The 22,587-nt window shown below is 40.1% G+C and overlaps 1 protein-coding gene across 1 annotated transcript in view; it reads right to left on the minus strand.

Annotated features, from left to right (window-relative positions):
• Window positions 1-17,934, minus strand: part of LOC103354400 (rho GTPase-activating protein 44) — a 118,149-nt gene extending 100,215 nt beyond the window's left edge. Inside the window, exon 1 of the mRNA XM_008277749.1 lies at window positions 17,830-17,934. Coding sequence (XP_008275971.1) covers window positions 17,830-17,882 — 53 coding nt within the window. The 5' untranslated portion in view covers window positions 17,883-17,934. The remainder of the gene's footprint in view (window positions 1-17,829) is intronic.
• Between the last annotated feature and the right edge of the window lie 4,653 nt (window positions 17,935-22,587).

Below are 22,587 nucleotides of genomic sequence, written 5' to 3' on the forward strand. Positions count from 1 at the left end.
TTCTGTCCTCTCCTCTCCTGGTCACCTCACAGTGTAAAAACCTGTGAAAGAGCTCAGTAGCTCAGTATTCTCAAGCTGCACTCCATCACTGCTCAGAAATGTTTACTCGTGGACCCTCAGATCGTCCCTCATCAACAGGAGCGCCGGTGTTTGCGTCGGGGACTGACAGGACTCTGACGTGATGTATTTTCAGCTCGGCTACGCTCAAACTGACAGCTCCAAGTGAGACATCAGCTCGCCTGCAGCTCAATTAGGGTCCATTACATGAGCGAAAACACATCCAGGAGCTCTGGGACCACACCTCCCTCCATCTCTCGCATCATGATGACGTCATTTCCTGTCCCGCTCAGGGCCCTGATGGCATGTTGACGAAACGCTCCGGTTTCAGCTGAGGGTGTTAAACGGTCCGCCGAGGCTGTTTTCCAGCGAGGTGGGACCCGCCGTCAGCTGAGCTAATGTTTCCAGGACGGTGGGTGTTCATTCGTCACACAGGATGGGTGGAGCTGGGTGGGTAACATCACACAACAACACAACTGAGGGGCTCCTGCCGCCATGGCAACGCTGGGCGTGTCACAGGGACGCCATGTGGTCAGGACTTGTGGGGAGCTGCCAGCTGGCTTTTAAGCTGCACAAGTTCTTTCTGGATGGAGTACATGAAGATGCAGGTGTTACTTTCTTTATTACATCCTCCCCAGCTTGGTGTCCAGTTTTGTTCCAAAATGAACCAAATCTAAGCTCAGAATCAGGACATTTCACAAAAACACTGTCTGGTCAGGACTTCTTGGGAACATCAAGCTTGTACTTTAGATGTTTGCATTGAATCTACCAGTTTGGCATCTGTATTGTCCAATAAGGGCTTTAACCATCTGAATCCCCAAAACCACCAGGTTTGAAAGGAATGTTGTTGTTTTCAATAAATTGTTTAAAAAAATAAATAAATTACACCATTTAACATAGCAAGAAACTGTTAAAAACAGGGAAAATTGTTGGATTTTCCACTTGGTGGTGGTTCTTGAACTTATCACACGTGACCTTGGGTTTTGTCGAGAAAATTAACCAAATTCAAGCTTTTTGACGAGCTGCAAGCTGGTTTTTAAGCTGCACACGTTTTTCTAGATGGAATACATGAAGATCCCGGTGTTGCCCGTTATATTAAGTCCCTCCCAGTTTTGTGTCGGCATCATCCAGTTTTGTTTGGGTTTTTTTAAATTGCAAAAATGACATTATTTACCACAACAAAAAAGTGTAAAATCTGGAAAAATTGTTGGATTTTGTACTTTCTGACGGTTCTTGAACTTATCATGTGTGGTCTTCGGTTCACTTTTTGGGAATGTCAAGCTGGTTTTCTAGATGTTTGCATTGAATCTACCAAGATGCAGATGCTTTCTTGCATATGTCCGTCCCAGTTTGGCGTCTGTATCGTCCAAGAAAGGCTTTAACCATCTGAACCCACAAAACCACCAGTTTTAAAAGGAATGTTGTTGTTTTTTTTAAATTGCAAAACTTACACCATTTAACACAACAAGAAATTGTAAAAACAGAGAATAACGATGGATTTTTCACTTTCTGATGGTTCTTGAACTCATCATGTGTGACTTCCAGTATGCATTGAATACATGAAGATGCAGATGCTGCCGTCTTCATATCTACTTCCCAGTTTGCTGTGGAAGACAGAACATCGACCTAAACCCCATCCAGCACCTCTGGGATGAACCGGACCGCCTGTTGTGAGTTGGTTCTTATCAGCCACCATCAGGGTTAGACCTCGCTAATGCCTAAGAGGCTGAATGGGAGAGAAAATCCCTGCAGCATCTGGTGTAAAATCTGAAACCAGAATGAGGGGAAGCTGTTGCAGCTGCAGATTAACACCCGTCAGTTTTAAAACAAAATGTTGAATACACATCTCACATCTGGGTGTAATGTTTAAGTTTCTACCTGCAGGTGGTCCCAAAGCCTGAGATAATGTCCAACAAAACCATCTTCCAAAAATGACCTTCCTGTGTAACTAAACTGCATTTACATTGTGCAGGAGACGGAATTTGATTTTGAAAGAAACGTATTTTGTTATCAAAAGTTAAGTCTGTGATGTAGATAGAAAGGCTTTTTCTTTACAAAGTTCACAGTGAAAGGGAGAAACAGAACTTTCATATAGGAAGAAAGGGTTTGCATCTGGGGCTGCAGGGTGGCGCAGTTGGTAGCACTGTTGCTTCGCAGCAAGATGGTCGCCGGTTCGCGTCCCGGTAGGGCACCGGGATCTTTCTGCGTGGAGTTTGCATGTTCTCCCCGTGCAGCGTGGGTTCTCTCTCGCCTTCCTCCGACACAGTCCAAAAACATGTTGAGGTTAATTGGTGATTCTAAGTTGTCAGTAGGTGTGAATGTGAGTGTGTTTGGTTGTCTGTCTCTAAGTGTAGCCCTGTGATAGACTGGTTACCTGTCCAGGTGTCCCCTGCCTTCACCCTGAGTCGGCTGGGATAGACTCCAGCCCCCCGCGACCCGAGTGAGGATTAAGCGATGTATAGATAATGGATGGATGGATGTTTATTTCAAGTTTCATTTTCACTAATTTATTTCACTATATCACTGGTTAGGTTTAGGAACCAAAACTACACAATCAGGTTTAGGAAAACTGGTCAACACTGTCAAAACTCCTACTTGTAGAGGTTCGATAAACTTTAGGCACCGAAATTACTTAATTAGGGTCAGGAAGATAGCACGCAATGCAAACACAACCCTATTGTTTTAAAAGTCTCCTCCATTTTTTGGACTACCAGAGCCATCCCATATAATATTTGAATAACTGTCTGAAAAGCATAAAGCAATAAAATAAATGACACACGCATTGATAAGAATTAGTGATGTGTCACAAGAAAACTGAATCCAGCATAAAATACCCTAAAAACACAACCCAACATGCAGTTTACAGGAACATAAATACAAGGAGACAAGGCAGGACCAACTGTCCAAATCAGAAAAATATTTAGTTTACAATGTCCTGATTGTTGAATGTGCAGAAGTACTGGACTAAATACCAGAAGCAGCCTAAAATATCCACAAACAAGCACGAAAGTCCTGCAACAAATTCCACATTTGTTAAACTTTAATTTAAGTAAGTTTTTAAGCTTAAAAAAAAAAAAAAAAACCTGCAGCCATTTTGAGAAAATCTCTGGGAGACTAAAATGAATGCAGCATCATTGTGCTGCACCACATTTGGTGGAGTTGCAGTTGGGAGCCTTTCAAACAGGTTCAATAACTTCAGTGTCACTGACTCATTGCTACAAAGGCTGTAATTTACTCTCTAATTTAGAATTTTTAATTAGGTAGAAATTAAAACTTTAATTTTTGCTGGGAGCTTTTAAGATTTCACTCTGAGCTGTGTGACAGGGACAAAGGAGATTTATTGTATATTAAAATTCTCACAGCGTCGCTTATCAATAGAGTCCTAGGTTGATCAGTTTGGCCTTTGAGTTATGAAACTGTTTCTGATTAAATTTGTTTTTTTCTGGGGAGGAAATTTCCAAACTGTGGTGCTGGTTGTCCTTTTGGTAATGTAAAAAAAAAAAGTAACTACATGTCAAATACATGCGTTTAAGCAAATCTCTCACATGCGTCTTTAACATATTAACGCCCCACTGGAGCAAAATGGGAGCCAACATGGAGAGAATCCACTAAGAGGCTTGATTCTGATTTCTAAAATCTGCTCTGCGTCTGCCGGTCGAAGCCAGTCGGAGAGTTAAGAGAGGAGCAGCCGAGACGTTTCTCACTGCTGCTCCTAAAGTGCATAAATGAACTGCTATGAATAGAGATTACATCAGCAGTGTCATCGGGTTCATCTGGAGCCTCGTGCAATTTGTAACCCCTCAGTTATTTAATAGAAAACCAATTGTTCTTAGTGAGACCTCGCTGAATATTTTAAGGTATAAAAAAAACAAAAAAACTCCTCCCTGCTTCAATATTTAAACAGCTTAGCAGCATTTTGATTTGTAAAGAAGAAGGACTGTTTTCTAAATGCCACGCTGAGCCAAGGAGGACGGGCATCTGTTTGTCGGCTCCTCAGTGGCCCAGCGACAAACCCGAAGCAGCGTCTCCATCAGCACACTCCACCGGCTTCAATAACGCTCCACTGGCAATGACATCTCCCTTAGCAACTTCGTCAATTTCACCCAAACGCCTGAAGTCTCAGAGGAGCCCTGACAGACAGAACCACAGAACGTGTTTACTTCTGTTTTAACCCCAAACGTCCACACAGGTTTGTCAGAATCGAGGTAATTAAATCCGGGACGTGACCCGGTTCTCTGAGCTGGAGGTGAACATCTAATCATAAGTCGCTGCCGTCGAGTCAACGGAGGCTATTTTCGTCAAAAGACCCATCATATCATCTCCTCTCTCGGTGCTAATTACCTTCAGGGCAGAGCTGTCAAAGCATCGCTTCAGAAGGTGCGGCGCTTTCAGAAAGTAAAGTTTGTGCTGGAGGACGGAGGATGTCAGAGGACGGTGAGGATCGAGGGAGACGGAAGAGGCAAGGAGAAAAAATAACCTGGTTAGTAGAGACAGGAGAGGTGGAAATGTTTGTGTAACCAGATTACTGGCGTCAAGAATCTGACAGGTATTTAGAGGATGAATGATCATCGGTATCGTCCAATAAAGGCTTGAACCCTGTACAAACCACCAACAGGTTTGAAAGGAATTGCACAATAACACCATTTCTAAGAGCAAGACATGGAAAAAGCAGGAAGAAGCAGCTGATTTTTAACTATCTGACATGAAAAGTGTTGATCTATGTATTGAAAAAACATGACAAATATCTTGTTTTGTTCAACTCAAAGATATTTACTCTACTTTTATAGAAGAGGAAAGAGACCAGAAAGTATTCAAATTTAAGAAGCTGCAATCTGAGAATATTTGTCGTTTAAAAAAAAAAGACTTAAATTGAAAACCCAATGATGAAAGTAGTTGGCAATTCATTTAATACTCCACTAATTGACTAATCGCTGCAGCTTTATTGTGTACAGGTTAAACATGTGGTGTGAAACACTTGTTAATTAGTCTTTAGAGTGTAGTTAGTGGGTGTGTTTTTCTGCTTTAGACAGCTGTACTTAACATAATCAAACTCCCAAAAAGGAAAGAAATACATATATTTCCTAAACGACTGAACAGTTCCTTCAAGTCTGCTTTGTTTTGACGAGCTCCTGGCATCTCTCATGCACTCATAATGACAGTGAAGGCAGCGGAGAGGGTCAGTTTCCGACTGCGTGCAGGAATTCCTCATTAGCACACTTTCATCGTGATTAATGAGGAAGCCTTGGACAGGTAGGTGAGCCCACACACACACACACACACACACCTGCAGGCTGACATTCGCATAAAAACACACACATCTGCACTGACAGTCAGCAACGCTTCTCTCTCTGCGAATCAACACCTTCACGCTGTAAACACAATGTCATCCGTGTCAGGTCCTCTTACCGCCGCCTCTTCTTTAACCTTTCAGCTTGTGGCGGCCGGGTCCGCCATTAGCGCTAACCTTAATTGTTTCCTTTTTGCCCTCAGGAAGCCGTATTTCCACTGTTGTTCAGCTCTGCAAAGCGGCCTGAATACCTAATTATGTTCAAAATGACGGGGCAATCAATTATCAAATCCAGAGGATGCTGCTGGAATTAGCACGCACACATACAGCCCCATGTTTGACAAATGGGTTCATTATCTTTCAAATGAATGATCTGGCACTTGAAGAGGGCGAGGGAAAAAAACACATCAGCATAATTTATGTTCATGCTTCTGCGGAGACGTTTTCTGATGTTAATATACAAGATAGGAGCTCTTTATTCGTACAAAACATGGAAACTCAGCGTTGATGATGCTGTAAAATGGTCACAAACAGACTACGAGGCTGAATTTAGCAACCCGACGATTACAATGTGACAGTGAACTGGAAAGCCCCACTGTACTGGGTTTTTTAGGTTTACTGTTGCAGTGAGAAAACATACTGAGCTGATCTTCGGGGGGTTCATGTGAAACAAAATGCTAGCCTGCACAAATAATGCATAAGTTACCACCGTCTATGCAGCTAAAGTTAGAATTTGGGTTGATTTGGAAACACCCAGCAAAGTGTAGAGACGTCAAAACGTGGCCAGCTTTGTCAGAAATACAACAAAACAGCAACTGGTGTGTTTCTAATGAATCCCTCGTGCACATGGAACAAACCTGAATCCCACATAGGCAAAGAACACAACAGTAGAGAGGAGTTACAGTAGAATGTAAGTACATTTAACAGCTACTGTGGGGAAAAAAGCCAAGTGTGGATAGCATGAATATATTTTTTATAATGTAGTTTCTTCCTGCTGTATGCCCCTGAAAACTCCTTCTGTTGTGAATGTTTTCAGAAACTCTCTTTACAGTGTCGACATGTACACAAGGAGGTAGAAGGCTTGCATGTACTGTGCACGTGAATTTTCAGGTGTGTTTGTTTGGATGGAGGACATGACTGAACACTCAACTGGACGCAGCTCTTTGGTTGTTGTGGTTTTTAAATTGCATTTTAAAATTCAAATGTATCAATGTGGACGTGGCCTCAATCTTTTATCTTTATGATTTGAGTTTGAACATTTCAATCACAATTACATCAAGCAGACATGGAAAAACATCCTCATTCCTTTTAAGGCATGTTTTAGTCCAATATTCAGGTCTGGTTTTTGTCTCTTTTTTTTGCTTTATTAGCCAAATGCTCCATTCTATACATTTTTCCAACACTTTAAGGTATCACTTTGTCTGTACAAGTTACTACAGTTGTTTCTACTTCTAATTCTCTTCATATTTATCGCTGAAATAGCAAATAATAAACTATATTTATAGAGCACTTTTCAAAACACGTTACAAAGTGCATTTCAATAAAAAAAATCTCTCTCCAGTCATCGATTTAACCGCTCAAAAATGTATCTCTGTGAATCAAAGTTATTCGATTTTTCTATTAAAATAATCCCTTCCTACCTCACTTAAATATTAACTGCTGATTCCTCTAGATTGTGCAGTCCTATGAAGTCCAGCCCCTCTCGACCACACCAGCTCACCTGCACACTACAAAGACTGACACAGAAATTCCCACCGTGCAAGTTCAAAGGATTGCTGTTGTTTTTTTTAAGGTTTGTTATGTATGAAACTACTGAAGTGTGAATCTGCGTTTCTGAGATTGTAATCAGTACACTGCAGCTTCAAAGTAGAAATGCTTAGCCATAGCGTTTACTGCTTAGATTGCTCGTTGTGTGTCTTCTAGCAAATAAAAAAATACCATATAAGAAGGTTGATTTTCACCAGAAGAGGTCTTAAAATCTGTTTAATGCTAATTTTGTCTATTTTTTATGCTATTATTCCTACTTTTAATGCACCATGTCAAGCACATTAAATTGTCTTTATGCATTTGCTTTGACTTGTCGGTGTTCTTGCTGAAAAAGCAGCCAGCTTCGAAAACAGTGTGAACCAAAACAATGAGCTTAAAGACACTAAAACACTGGTGGAAACTGCAAAAGTTGTCAAATCTCTGCGGATTTCTCACAATGTGTTTTGCATACAATAAAGAGGGTAGACATTTGGATGCATGCTAAAGATCTAAAACTCTCTGGTGAAAAACGCGACTATTTGAAGACAGTATTTATCATGAATTGGAGAGAAAACATTCATGCACTTCCTCCATGAATCTCAGCTTCAAACTGTTCGGCTTCTCGCTCCGACGAATCAAACTGTGTCGCGTACAGGAGCGGCGGCCTGCTAACATGTCAGCTGCACTGCAGGACAACACCTCCCGCCTTCCCGCCTCCTGCTGTTGGATAAAACCTAACACGCGTAGTGGGTCACACTGGCACTTCCTCAGGTTTCATCAAAGGGCAGCCGAGAGTAACAACAGAGCCCAGCAGCATGATCCACAGAAAGCCACGAGAGTCGGCGGTCACGGGTCGATCCGTCAACCTGAAAGTTTGTTCCTGCAGCTCAGAATAAGATGCATGAAAATGTGTAAGCAAAATAATGGCGCCATTAAGTGCATGGCTGGTTTTTGCTATGCAATTTATTTCCTGTGCTCTGTTCAATCACCAAAGCTGGGAGACTGACAGCAGGTAATGGTTTTACGACTGAAATGGAACAAATACAAACAATAATTTCTGAGGTCCTGTCACCTGCAGCCTGAATATTACACAGCGACAAAGAGAAACAATTTCTCCGCCTGTTGATGGAGATTAGAAATCCATTTTCCAACATCTCTTTAATAGATTTTTTTTTCTGTTTTCACTCTTATCTCACAGCGACATTCTTCAGCCACCTTTGCAAAGCCAGAACTAACTGCATAACTCTATTTTCTGATTTCTAGAGATTTTTTTTTTCCTGTCCACAAAAACCCCGCAAGTCAAATAACCAGCCTCATTCGTTTATCACCCACACACACACACACACACACAAAAATGTGAATGAGAAGAGGAGTTAAAAATACTCTGCAGAAGAAGAAGTGACGGAGCCTGAAAGAGGATTAAGCCTGTCCCCTTCCTGCCATAACCTCGCTGTGCTCACACAGAGTTACACATTTTCATTCAGTTGCACAGTTTACGCAGCATTACGCAGGATTAATGGTGCAGGCCGACTGTTTTAGAGATGAATTTAACTGTGTCTGAACCTCTCTTGACCTATATCCTTAACTGGAGCGATGCAGCGATGCCGTCCTGCAGGGAGACGCTTCATTAGTCTGAGGATGCCCGTGTGCGCCTTTTCTGCTCGGTGGAAGACAGATGGACGTTTTAGAAGCTGCAAATGTCACTCTGAAGGCATAGAAAGGCAGAGAAAATCGCAAAACCGCATACATATCCCCAGCTTTTGAATTGTGTTCCATTTGCTACAAATTGAACCAAACCCCCGAAGCACAAAGAATATGAAAGTCGAATAGGTATTACCAAACATATCCAAAATATATTTCAATAATCTATGTAAATATATAAAAATTGTGAAACATGTTTGTACACATTAGGTAAGCCCTCTGAGAGGCTCAGTGTATTGTAAATTAAGTCTGCAGAGGCAAGATCAGTGAGCGTTAGAAGTGAATGAAAACCACACGGTGGGAGCATCCCTTGGTTGTTACTGTTGCTCTAAGCCGCACTGTAAAAGCCCCAGAAAATTAAATAATCGTGCAAATGCTGCGGGATTACCATATTTTAGAGCACATCACACATTCATATGCAGACAAACAGAGCCGAGTTTGCAGCGTGTATGATAAATCTGTGAGCCTAAAAAAATTATGTTTCCAAACAGCTAAACTGCATCCTCGTTTACATTTTGAAAGAAATGCATTTTCTCTCCAAAAGGTAAGACTGTGACATTGCAGTAAATCCTTTGATTCAGCAGCAGAATTTTTAACCCCAGAACAGTTCACATCACACGTGGGACCATTATTCTTAGATTTAAATTTAGTTTCACTATCTGTTTGGTCAGGTTTAGGTAAATATCATGATTTGGGGTAAAATACGATAATTTCACCTTTATTAAAAAACCTCTGATCCATTTTCTGGGTTACTAGCTGATAAATCCCATCCCATCTACAAATTTCTTAGCCAGATAGGAGACATATTAAAGAAAAAACCAACCAAAAGTATCTTAATAAGGTGTTGGGCCTCCATGTTCCTCCAGGACAGCTTCAAGTCTGTGGAACTCTACTAGAGGGATAGAGCACCATTCTTCCAAAAGATAAGTCCTCATTTGCTGTCTAACTCCAAAATCTCCTTGAGGTGTTCAATTAGGTTGAAACCTTATGACTGTGAAGAACAAAGCATTAAATTCACATTATTGTCACACTGAAAAAAACCACTTAGTGACTCCTCGTGTTTTACGGATGAAGGCGTTGCCACGGTCTCCCAAAAATTCAGTTTCTATACAACTAAACTGCATTCTCAATCAAGCTTTTTCTGCCTGATTTGTTTGCGACATATGTGCCAATTCAACATATCGTTGCAATTTATTTTCGTACTTTAGCATTGCTCTTTTTTTAACCAATCACTTTGATATTAGATGAAGCCCGATTTATCACCTTGGCAATCTAGAAAATGGAGGAGTAGCTTCAAACTAGTTGTAAAATGCTTATGCTTTAACCAAAACTGATATTTTCCAAAACCTAACCGAGTAATTCTGGTGCATAAGCTTCTAACATGTAGCTGTCACTGTTGAAAATGACAACTAAAGTGTGATTTTTCCTAAACTTAACCAAACAGCGAGCAAAAAACAAAACTAAATGACTCCTGATTCCATAAAGGACAGAAACACTGATATCCTGGGTGACCTTTACCTCCTTACTTAGACTCTGTGGCTCTTTCAAACTGGAAGCCTTTCCTACTATGGCACAGGTGCCAAAAGATGCTTGTTTTGGAATGAAATTACGTAAAGAGAATGCAGTTTAGCCGAACAGGAACGTCATTTGGTGAAGGCAGCGTTGTGCATCGTCATCCTGGAAGAGAAAATTCCCATCAGGATAGAAATGTTTAATCATAGGATAAAGGTTATCACTCAGAACAACTTAGTATTGATTTGTAGTGACATTTCCCTCCAAGGGGACAAGTGGCTCCAAACCATGCCGACAAATGACCAGATGCCCTCACTGTAGGTGCCGAGAGCTCAGGTTTTTCCATTATTTGTCACCAGCGATACATCACAAACAAATGGAATCCCTTAAATGTAAATGAGAAGGGCAGTTTAGTTGTACAGGGAAGTCATTTTTTAGTGGACACAGCTGGAATCTGTACTGCAGTTCAGGAGGCACTGCACGAATGCAAACAGGTGTCATTTGTCAAACTATGAGACACAAACAAAACCAAAGCTGTGAAATACAGTCACAAAGAGGTTGAGATCAGCATCGGCGTCAACGAGAGCTCAGCTGAAACGTGCTTTACTCATTTAATGTCACATCTGGGATCCGTTTTTCTGTAATAAGTTACAGTTAAATGAGAAATTCAAGAAGACAACAGACCACCTTCACATCTGTCTGTTCATTATGAAGCTGGAAACAGGGGACGATAAATTACAATATTAGCTTTGTGTAAAAAAGAGCAAAAAAAACAAATTCAGTGTTGCACCTCTAAAGATAATTAATGAACCTGTTACATTTTGCTTTTTACTCGGTTTAAATGGGGGTTTTGTGGCAGATTGGCTGCTTGCAGTGAAAATAAAAGAACTGAAATCAATGAGGCAATGAGGATATGAGGATGGTAAACACAATTTTGCAGAACTATTGGTCAACATTCTTCCTTTTATTGGTGTTTTCACTTTGTTTTGGATCTAGAAGCTCGCAGCTGTTTCTGCATCCAAACACTTGCCATAACCTCGATATGTCGTCTCTAATTTACTTATTGGTGTTAGATTTTAAAGATCGCCCTCAAATCTGCTTAATGCAATTTTACAGGTATGAAAGGTTTAAATCATGACAAGTCAAAATGGGCTTTTCTAAAGCATAGATGGTGCACTGATATTTAATTAGCCACCTTAATTTGCAGCAAATACTCTACAACATTTGGTCTGTGTAGTTTATTATTCTTAAATCAAAGGTCGCGATTAGCCAACGTCTGCAACCTTCAGCTCAAAGATGATGCCGGCTGCCAAGGTCGTGGAGAAAATATCTCCAATTACCTGAGTGTCCAGCCATCGGCATCGTCGTGTTGGAGATTCTACCCTCTAAATATGACTAATTGCCCCTGCTGTTCTGCTTCTTATGATACAGGTTAGAACTCATTACCAGGATGTTCCGCCTCACCGGGCTCTGCAGCTCAGCTCTCAGGCAGATGAGGGGAAATAAACAAGCACCTGGCTGAGCACACATACACTAAGACACACATCTTTATGTTTGTATACTTACAAATAATTGGTTGGTTTTATCTGTTGGAGTGCATTAGAGCTTTTGTCCCTTCAAGCTCCGGCGAGGCACGATTCCAGTAATTTTTTTGTAATGGGAAAACGTCCTCCAGGGATTTCTGATACGTCTGCCAAACTCACTGTGCCGGGCATTAGCTGCAGTAATACCTTTCCATTGATTTGTATCAGCACCTCGGCCTGCAGTCTGCGTGTGGCTGAAGAAAGGAACAAGATACGACGCTGTGCAGAAGTTTGAGCCACGAAAAGTAAAGATGCTGACAAACCTTTAAAACGGCAGCAGTTCTCTTTGGTGCACTCGAATATGGTTTTTCTTCTTATCAGGCAGATTTTTCAGCACCTTCGAGAACACGTCACATCGGTTCTGCTGAGGGTTTAGTCTGTGTCAGTGCCTTCTGTCTTTTTCATGTAACCCAAGACTCTGTTTTGAAAGAAGGTGCAGACCTGGTTTGCGACTGGATTTAGTTATATTTTGGAGTGATCTGGTTTGAGGTATTGTTGGAGTGGCTTTAGACTGGTTTTGGACTTGGTTTGGGCTTGATTTTACACTGGCTGCTTTTGTCTGGATTTAGTTTCAGGCTGGCTTTTGACTTGGTCTGTACTTGGGTTTGGACTCGGTTTTAAACTGGGTACAGACTTTTATTTTAACTCAACTTTTGACTTTTGTTTGAATTTGGTTGAAGACAGGTTTTGGACTTGATTTTGGACCTAGTTCTAGACTAGTTTTTGACTTCATGACTTTGAGATTGGGGCTCTGGCTTTGCCCCAGGTTCTAGCTTGATTGTGGACTTGGGTTTTTGCTTGGTTTAGACATGCTTTGGCCATGGTTTTGGACTGGTTTGAGGCTCAGCTTAAGACTGGCTTTAGACTGGTTTTGGACTGGTATTTGAAATGGTTCCAGACGTGGTTTTAGAATCAGTTTTATACTGGATTTGAACATGGTTTTAGACTGGTTTTAGATTTGCAATGGAGTCAGTTTTAGACCGGTTGTGGACTTGGCTTTGGATTTGATTTGGATATTGTTGTAGTATATATTAGCTTTGGACCTGGATTTAGTCTGTCAATCTATCTATCTATCTATCTATCTATCTATCTATCTATCTATCTATCTATCTATCTATCTACTGCTGCAGGACTACTTGTGTCCTTGTGACTGAAGATGGTTCTGTATGACTCTTAACTTTTGCACAATGCTTTCACTTGACACAAAATCCTCTCAGCGTGCCAGCATCGTCAGTTACTGCCATCAGCCAAGTAAAACAAACAGGTTTCAGTGTATTTATAACGCTCCTGAAATGCACAGCGCGGTGCTTTATAACAAAACTGGAGCAGCCCAAGTGACAGCCAACAAATCAGCCTGTTGTCTGATTAAACGGGTGCAAACACGACAATGACTCTGTTTTTGAGGTTATGCAACAATTTCAAAGGGTTAAACAAAGCTTGATCCAAATTGCCAAGGGCGCAGTGTTGACATATGACATTGACGTTCAGTTACAAGCTAAGGGTGGGGTTGACAAATAGAAAGAGACACAAAGACTTCACAGCAGCCACTGAGAGCTTAGCTGCAGCTACACCTCTTGGACTGGAATTCAACTCCTTCCTGCATCCTAAAGGCTCGAAAAAGCTCCAATGCCACTGAGCTCCTGACACAAAACTGACATCAACAAAACAGGTTTCAAATAGCACTTCACTTCATGATAAAAAAAAAAAAAAAAAGGCATGTTGAGCTTGAGTTTCCAAACTGTGAGAGCCAAAATGGGTCATTTACTTTTAGATAATTCACCAAGCCTCAGGTCCCCACTGAGAGATTAATAAACTCTAGATTTATCTGCAGCATCAAGCCTTGCAGGAAAAACAGACGCACGAATAACAAACAAATCGCATAAACCTAAGCACACTAATCTAAAGTATTTTTACATTTACATACTATCTGATGCACCCTTGTGCAGTCGGGATTTACTGAGGATTAATCACTTCAACATTCAACAGCCGTGACGTGTCACTGTCTTTCAACGGTACAGTACGTGATGCACTAAATGGAACTTGAACTTGAACTTTGAGGATTAAAAAAAGCTTTTCTGAAGCTGGACATCGAAACAGAACAAGTCATTTGGACTAAAGGGAACTGATCCACAGATTTCTCAATGATCAGGTACAGAGCTGGAGGAGGGGGTAAAAGATTATGAGGCGTAAGTATAAGACCAGTAAGGCAAAGACATTTGAACTGCAAGGTATCATTTAGACCAAAAAGATTTAAACGTTGCACCAAGAAAGAGGACAACTTCCAAACCAACACAGAGATTTAAAAATGGTGCTCTGGCTTTTCACAATCTGAACCTCTGTGACAAAAATACATCAATCAGTCACTACAGAAGTCTATTATTGTTGTGCAGGCAGAGAAAGGAACACTAATTTATGCATGTGTCATGGTAGGAGAAACATATAGAACCTTTTCCACCATACTAAATTAATTGAGGGACCCATTGTTATCGAACCTTCAATAATTTCTTGAAATTCCCCAAGGCTCGATCCTTGTCCCCTTGTATTCAACACTGATGTGCTGTATTAGGTCAAATTATACAAAAATATTTTTTTAAAACAGCTGTAATACTTAAGCTCTGTCACCCAAATTAATCTATGGTTTGTTTATTGTTTTTGTGGAAATCCTCTTTGTGTCTGGGGTGTCCAATAAATTCACACATTGCAGTTACAGACATTTAGCGACAAGAGCTCCTCAAAAACACCCCCGACCAAGAAAAAAACACTTGGAGCTGCTTAACAGAGCTATACTAGAGGATATGAAAACTGTAGGCAGAGGAGGGACCCTGTACCTTTGCACTAATGGCAACAAGCCGTTTTCACCATAGAGAGGCTGTAATACATCACCAAGGACGCACACCCTTTCCTCACCACTCACAACGTACAAAGCAGTGTCAAACTGTGCTGTTGTGGACCCACAATCTTGATAAGCGCATTAACAATCTTATCGAGTTTCCTCTTATTCATGACAGACAGTGAAAAATGCAAAGCAATAAAGCCGAAAGTTGGAATTCTCTGCACGAACAAAGAATAAAACATGTTCCTCCTTATCCTTCTGTTTAATACAAACAAAACTGAACCAACATGAAATCTTTATCAGTTATTGTCCCAGTTTCTGACTCGACACTAATCTGATCATCTTATCTAATCTTTGACAACCAGACACGAAGCAAGAAATGTTGGTGGCATCATTGACCCAAAGTTAAATTTTAATAGCAGCACCGATTCATGGACAAAGTATAAATACGACCAACTTAAAGGATTTTTGGGAAGTGCGGATGTTCAGCTTGTTCCCAAGCGTAAGATCAAAAGATTAATAGCACTGATATGTCAGTTTGAGGGAAAAGCCAGGAGACAGCTTAGCTTAGCATAAAAATTGGAAACAGTCTTGCCTTTAAGTGCCTCTAAACCTCTAAATTAATCACATTCTAGGTCTATTGAATTTGTTGTAATCTGTTTTTGTTTCTGCTGTTAGCTTTGGACAGAGCAGGGCCACAGTTTTCCCTCATGTGTTCAGTCTTTATGCTAAGCTAAGCTAACTGTTTTCTAGCTCTAGATTCAGATTTTAGGTACAAACATTAGAACAGTATCAATATTTTTATCTCAGGAAATCTGACATTCATGTCAAGGCAAGAAAAAATTACTGATTTATGCAACTGTAACACTATTTTCAGGTGTTTTTTTTTGCTTTGGAATAACTGGGATATCATACATAGCCACATTTTCACCAATCGTTCCTGGAAATCTAAGCTCAGAGGACTAATCTATATGAACCTTTCTAAGGAACTAAAGGCTCCTGCAGCCCTTTGTTATCTGTGTTTGCACTGCCTGGACATGATTAAGCAAATAAGTCAGCTGACCTATCATAAAGCAACAGCTGTTTTACTGCATCACTGATGGGTGAGACTATGCAAAATGATGCAACTTTACTGAAATGTAAAGGCCGTGTTATGCTGGCTTCATACACATGATTTCACTGCCTGATAGGATCAAATATATCACAGTGTCTTTTGCAACTTAAGCCTGTTAATTGTCATGTGAGACATCATGATTTATGTAACTGTGCAGAGAATTGCGGGTCAGAATGTGCAGAAAAGCGTGCTGGCTTGGAATCTTCAAAATCTGACTTGATTTAGTGGGACATCCGGGTATTTTTGGCATACTTTATTGTACTGTATACGGAATTGGGATGTACTAAATCTTTTTCTGGCACATTATATAGTACAGTAGTATGGATATGGGAACGCACCCAAGCTTAAGCCGCCGAAAGCACACAGGCTGCATTCCAATACTACTACACTATGTAGTACGTCAGAAAACGATTTAGTGCGTCCCAATTCATAGTATGTCAAATGCAGTACGACAAAAATACCTGGATGTTCAACTGCATCTGTTCGGATGTTGCAGTTTGTGAGCCAGCATGCTTTTCTGGATATCCTGAACCACAATCCTCAGCACAGTGACGTCACATATGTCAAGCATGAACATTAACAAGCAGACAGAAGACGGCTCGGTTTGCATGAAAGGCTGCAACGAACAAAGTTTTAAGGAACATCATTATGCATGGAGTAGTGTATATTTTAAAGGGCATGTAAACACAGATAACAAAGGGCTGCAAGAGCATGTAATTACTTGAAAAGTTTGTGGAAATTAGTCCCCTAGAGCCAAATGTTCAGGGATATTTGGGGAAAACGTGGCAGTTGTATAAATCTGTAAATATGAGCATGTGGAGCAGCTCTTCTGAAGTCATGCCTGGATATGAAGCTCTCGATTTTTGCTGTTTTGATCATCTTCTTATAAGCATTCAAAACTAAAGTGATAAAAAAAATACTGATGCTGCTCTCACATCTGTACACTAATCTGAATCTAGAGTCAGAAAAGAAATAGTTTAGTTTTAGCACACACTTAAAGTATAAGGATAAAGTATGCAATTTTAAAAAAAACAGTAAATGTAAAATGTAAAGCAGAGCTGCAAACCGCATCCTAAAACTTGCTCTAAAAAGCAGCATCCGCTGAGCAGGAAATTTTAGGGCCTGGTTCCTCAAAGTGTTGCTGCAGTGTCAAGGTAGTCTTTGAATGTGTCTTATCCCTAGTGCATCACCATTTCTACCAACGTCAGTACTGTCAGAAAGTAGCACCCACTGAGCAGGGACTTTCAGAGGCTTACTTTGGAGCCTGGTTCCTCGAAAGGTTCCTGCAGTGTAAGGGTGGTCTTTGAATGCCTGACATCCATAATTTAATCACCAGTTATACCAACATGTCTCACACTTTTAGAGACTGATCACCTCTCAATTTTGTGATTAAAGACATTTTCAGCATCAAATAACAGCTTAGCTTCAGCATGCACTAAAAGTAAAAAGACAAAGTATGTGATTTGAATTTCAACATCACTGAAAACTGCAAACCCCACCCTAAAACTTTCTGTACTTGGAGAAAGCAGCACCCACCAAGCAGGAACTTTTAGGGCCTGGTACCTCAAAGGGTTCGTGCAGTGTCAAGGTGGTCTTTGAATGCCTCACATCCATAATTTATCACCATTTATACCAACAACCAGCATCAGAACTGATCACCTATCAATTCTGTGATTAAGAAGACATCCCCAGCATCCTCCCAGCCTGCCTCCCCCAGCAGCAGGGCGCTCAGAGGCCGCCCTCTGCCTCCCTGTGATTGGTCAGCGGCTCCCTGGGTACCACGTCGGCTCCCTCCTCATCCGTGTGCGCTCCTCCCTGCTGGGCTCAATCAATCACACTGCGTCCACCACCGCAACTGTGACCTACACTGACAGTTAATGCTCCAGCTGAGCCGCAACAACCCCACTGCTCACACTGGAAACCGTACACTCACATTCACGCACACGGGCGACAGATTCCGGAGCCAAATTACGCAGGACGCACGGCGCGCTCTTACCTGCCCACTGTTTGGTTGGCGAGCTGTCTCATTCGGTTGAACTGCTTCTTCATCTTGCGTGTTTTCTGCGTTACCACCGAGCGCTAGAGCCACTCCACATATCTCATTGGTAGAATAAAAGTCGGATCTCCGCGCCGAGCAGCTTCGGGTTCCTTTAAACATCCACTCGGCGGTGAAACGCGGACGCGCGGCGGCTTAATTCCTCCTCATTTTGCTGATGAGGACTTTGTGTCTCTGTCATCCGCTTCGCTCCGCCGCTCCGGAGATGCTGGACCAGTTTCTCTCCCCCTCTCTCGCTCTCTCTCTTTCTCTCCCCTCTGCGCTGACAGCTCGACGTGCCCTGCCGGTGCATCATGGGAAATGGAGTTCACTCAGAGACCTGCGCCACAGAGCAACACAACCAAACTAAACCTCCATATTTAGTCCATAATTTTAATTCTACAAATGTTCATTGACTTTGGAAATATACAAGAGCCGACATGAATGTATACACGAATGACAAATTCAAGAACACAGTGTCTCCATCGGGTGTGGGGGCAAAAATGTGGTGTCCTGAATTTAGCCAGTACAATAGAGCTGAAATAATAATTCATTCATTAGTCAATTGACAAAAAAACTAATTGGTGACAATTTGGTGACTGATTATCCATTTAAGTTATTTGTAAGGCAAAACGATGCCCAAAAGCTACTCTTAAATGTGGATATTATGGGAATTTTCTATGACAATAAACTGATAATCTCCTCAAACGTTAAATGAATCATGTTTTACCAAAAGACATTACTTGTACCAGCTTCTTTCCTGACAATATCTGAAGGGTTCCAAAGTTCTATAATGGTAAGCTTAATATTTGTGCATTTTGTCATTGGTGAGACAGATAATGTGTCCATTAGTCTCATTTAGGTCATTTTCAATCCAAAAATGCTTAAAATCCACTTGTAAATGTGCACGTTATGGTAGTTCTTCACATTTTCTATGACAATAAACTGATAGTCTCCTTGGAGGGCCTGCAATAATAGGATTCTCTGATGAATCAAGTGATTCAAATAAAAAATGATTCCCTGAAGCCATGCTTATGAAATCATGTTTTTGAAGCAACAAAGCCCAAATTAATTCCTACCATCTTCCTAACTGCAAATATTTGGAAGTTTTCCAAATTTTCTATCATACTAAGCTCAAGATTTGTGCATTTTGGAGGTTGTGGCAGACAAATAAGTCAATGTGGCCATTAGTCAACTGACAGCAAAAACAAATTTTATTGGCAACAATTTGGTGGCTGATGATTTATGTAGTTTATTGTAAGTCATTTGTGAAGCAAACTGACTGGAAAACGCCCACAATTTACACCTACCAGCTTCCTAGACATAAATATTTAGTAATTTTCTAAGTTTTTTATCACAATAGTTTTAACATTTGTGCATTTTAGAATGTTGGTCAGACAAATAAAGCAATTAGAATATATTAATGTGCTGTTATTCGCCATTTTCTTACAGTTTATACACTGAAAACTGAGATAATATCAAATAAAATTTTTGTCCGATATTGATCATGAAAGTGGTTCTATGGAGGAATACTGCAGTATTGCAAGTTTTTAACAAATTTGCAGTTAAATAAACTACATAGGCTCAACTATTATGGAGTAAATCTGACTTTTGGGATCCCTGAGGAGTTGCCCTCTTCACCTGCTGAGTAGCCTCATCCTGTCTCACTGAGAGGGGCTTGCATGCTGTTTATGAAGATACAAAACTTTTAATAAATTCAAATTTAACAAATGTCCTCCAATTATGTCACTTGAGAGGCTATGATGGCTACAAAATTGGACATTTTCAAAGTTTTGTGAGTGTAAATTCAAAAAGAAGGTATCTTACCAGGCCCCTGGAGCTGCTCCTCATCTCTGCTCAGGGATGCATTAGCTGCTGCTGGTAGCATCACACACCTGGAACAATCGGCCTGTGCTCGAGTTGCATTGTGGGTAATGTAGGCACCGGTTTGACAAGCGATTTATGAAAACAAAAAAAGCAATATTTCTGGTTCTCCTGCATCGGTTTTGTTTTTATTTGTGCATTAGGAGTCTGATAATGGTAAAGAAGTGCAATGCTAAATGCTAAAATCGCTGTTACATCTATTTTTAAGAGTTAAAACCGGATTATTTATTTATTTAGGTATTTATGGGAGGTTGTTGTTGTTTGGTTTGTTTTATTTGCAGTGGTGGCTTAAAGTTTAGAGAAGCGAGCTTGTGATGAATGTTCCACACTTGTATTCTCAAACCATCAGGATAAAAAATCTGAATGGAAAAACAAAAAAGCACAACTTGTTCCTTCCTTAGCACTTAAAATGGAGCATTTCACTGCTAAAGGTCCCTTCAACAAAGTCCCTAACCCCCGACTGCTGCAGTTCAGCTCCACAGTCATCAGCAGATCAGTCCAGGCAAGTAACAGGTGTGACTGTGAGAAAGTGTCAGAGTGTTCCTGAAAAAGAAAAGTTAGCTCTCTGTGAAACTACCCTGAAAAACAGAAATTTGAAGGAAGGAAATAACAGAAAAAAAGGCTGCTTGAAATACATTCTGCATGTATTCCAGCAATATTCAAAAGAGTTCATATTAAACCAAAAACTATTTTAATATACATTTTACCCTTTTGCTTTATCATTTTGTCTCATAGAAAATATTATGTGAGATTTACATATCAGGTTTATATATATGTATGTTGGAGAAGAAAAAAAACATACAGGTTTATAGCAGTTGGACTTTTTAGAATTAATTAATCTAATGGGGGAAAACAGCAAAATTTTCAAAATCTTTACTCGATTATCCCAACAGATTATACTTTACCTTAAGCCTCCAGACTTAGTCGTTGAAGCAGGAAATAAACATTAAATAAAAGCTTTATACCAGTCTATAATGCCACTGTGTTTCCAGCTACAAGGACATTTTAAGTACATAATCAAAATACAGAATTTGTCAACAACATCAGCTGCTTTCAAAGGCAGCCTCAGGCCTGATAGTCACATCTGGACTATTTACTGTTTCGAAATGTCAGACGTATTAAAAATAATCAGCCCACAATAGGCCTGTTTATAGCCCACAAAACCGGAAATGTCAGCATCCTTGAATATTTATAAGGACGTCGGTACATTATCCACGCAGGCTTAATCGTCCGTCCAGGTGAAGCTGACATCAGTCTGATGGGACGAGGTGACAGCTTGGGAAGGCAAACAGCACCATCTTGTGGCTGAAAGCGTCAAGTGTAGAAAAACACTGTTGATCTGCAGGTGGAACCTCATTCAGCACAAGACAGGACAACATGACAAATATAATCTATAAGACAATAACATGTTTATTACATTTTTTCTCCTGAACATGTAAAAGAAATAGTGGGAGGATGAGAAACAAAAAGTCACTGCTTGTAATAAATAAATAGTAGTAAGGTTCAATAATCCAGTAAAAATCATATGAATTGAAGCACCTCAAAGTGGCCAAGAAAAGAGATAAGACTGCACACACTTTAAAATATGAATGAAATAAACATAAAAGAGTTGAATGAGCACATGATTGATCACACAGAGAAGGAACTAGAAACACAGACTGATCCCACATCTGCCGTACTGTACATTAAATGTTTTAAAAGTTAACTTCTCTGTACATGAAATCTTTAAATCTCTGGGAATAATTAATATGGGAAATGAACAACAAGTGAATGCATTTGCAATGTATATAAAAAATAATAGGAAATTGGCTGCAATCGAAGCTGAATTCTTCTGAAAGACATTTTTCTGCTGGTAGACGAGGTACATCAGACACATACAACAACAATTTAGAGGTAAAATCAGATTCCGAGAGGACAGATAAATGTCAAAAAGGAAAAAGAAAAACATCTTATCAAATGTTTAAATACAAAAACTAGAATAAAATGCATATATATTATTATAATCAGACAGAAAACAAAGATGTGTTCTAAAATGTGCGGCTGTATGACGTGCCTACCTCTTTCTACACCCACCCCTCTACTATCCACAAGCTCATCAGCAAGTTAGAAGCAATTTAGACATGTGTTTGAGCTGGAAACCGATTCTGAAGAAGAAAATGACACATAAGTCAACCTTTCAAGTTGATAATTAATTTCATAGGTTTGTTGTGTATGAAACACCTGAAGTTGGAATCTGTTTTTTGAGACGGTCATCAGTTCCAAGGTGAAAATTCTCAGCCATGCCATATGTACATGTTAACAAGGTTAAAAAACGAATATAAATATTTTCTATGCAAGGAATATTTAATTGGGAGTTTTCTGGAAACTTCGTTTTTTACCATCATGTAGGAAAACTTTAGGATGTACAAGCTTCTGGACAGGCAGCAGAGCTCCGTCTCAAACAGACTGATTCAGCTCCGCTGTCACAAGGACCGGTACAGGAAATCTTTCCTGCCCAGAGCAATAACCCTTTACAACACCTCACCTCTGTCTGGCAGAGAGCATTCTCAGCTCTCTACTCTGTAAAATCCTTTGTTTTTTGCACTTTTTTTTTTTTTTTTTCAATTTGCACATTTTGTACATTTTATTTTATTTTATTTTTATTTCATTTTATTTTTATTTTTCATTTTTTAAACAGTATTTAACTTTGGCCCTTTTCTGTTGTGATTGGTGTTTTTCTTTTTTGCTGCTGTATCAAAATAATTTCCCAGGCCTGGGATAAATAAAGCATATTCTATTCTATTCTATTCTATTCTATTCTATTCTATTCTATTCTATACACATATTATCCTGTAG

This window comes from Stegastes partitus, unplaced genomic scaffold, assembly GCF_000690725.1.
Source record: "Stegastes partitus isolate 25-593 unplaced genomic scaffold, Stegastes_partitus-1.0.2 Scaffold107, whole genome shotgun sequence".
Taxonomy (NCBI): Eukaryota; Metazoa; Chordata; class Actinopteri; family Pomacentridae; genus Stegastes; species Stegastes partitus.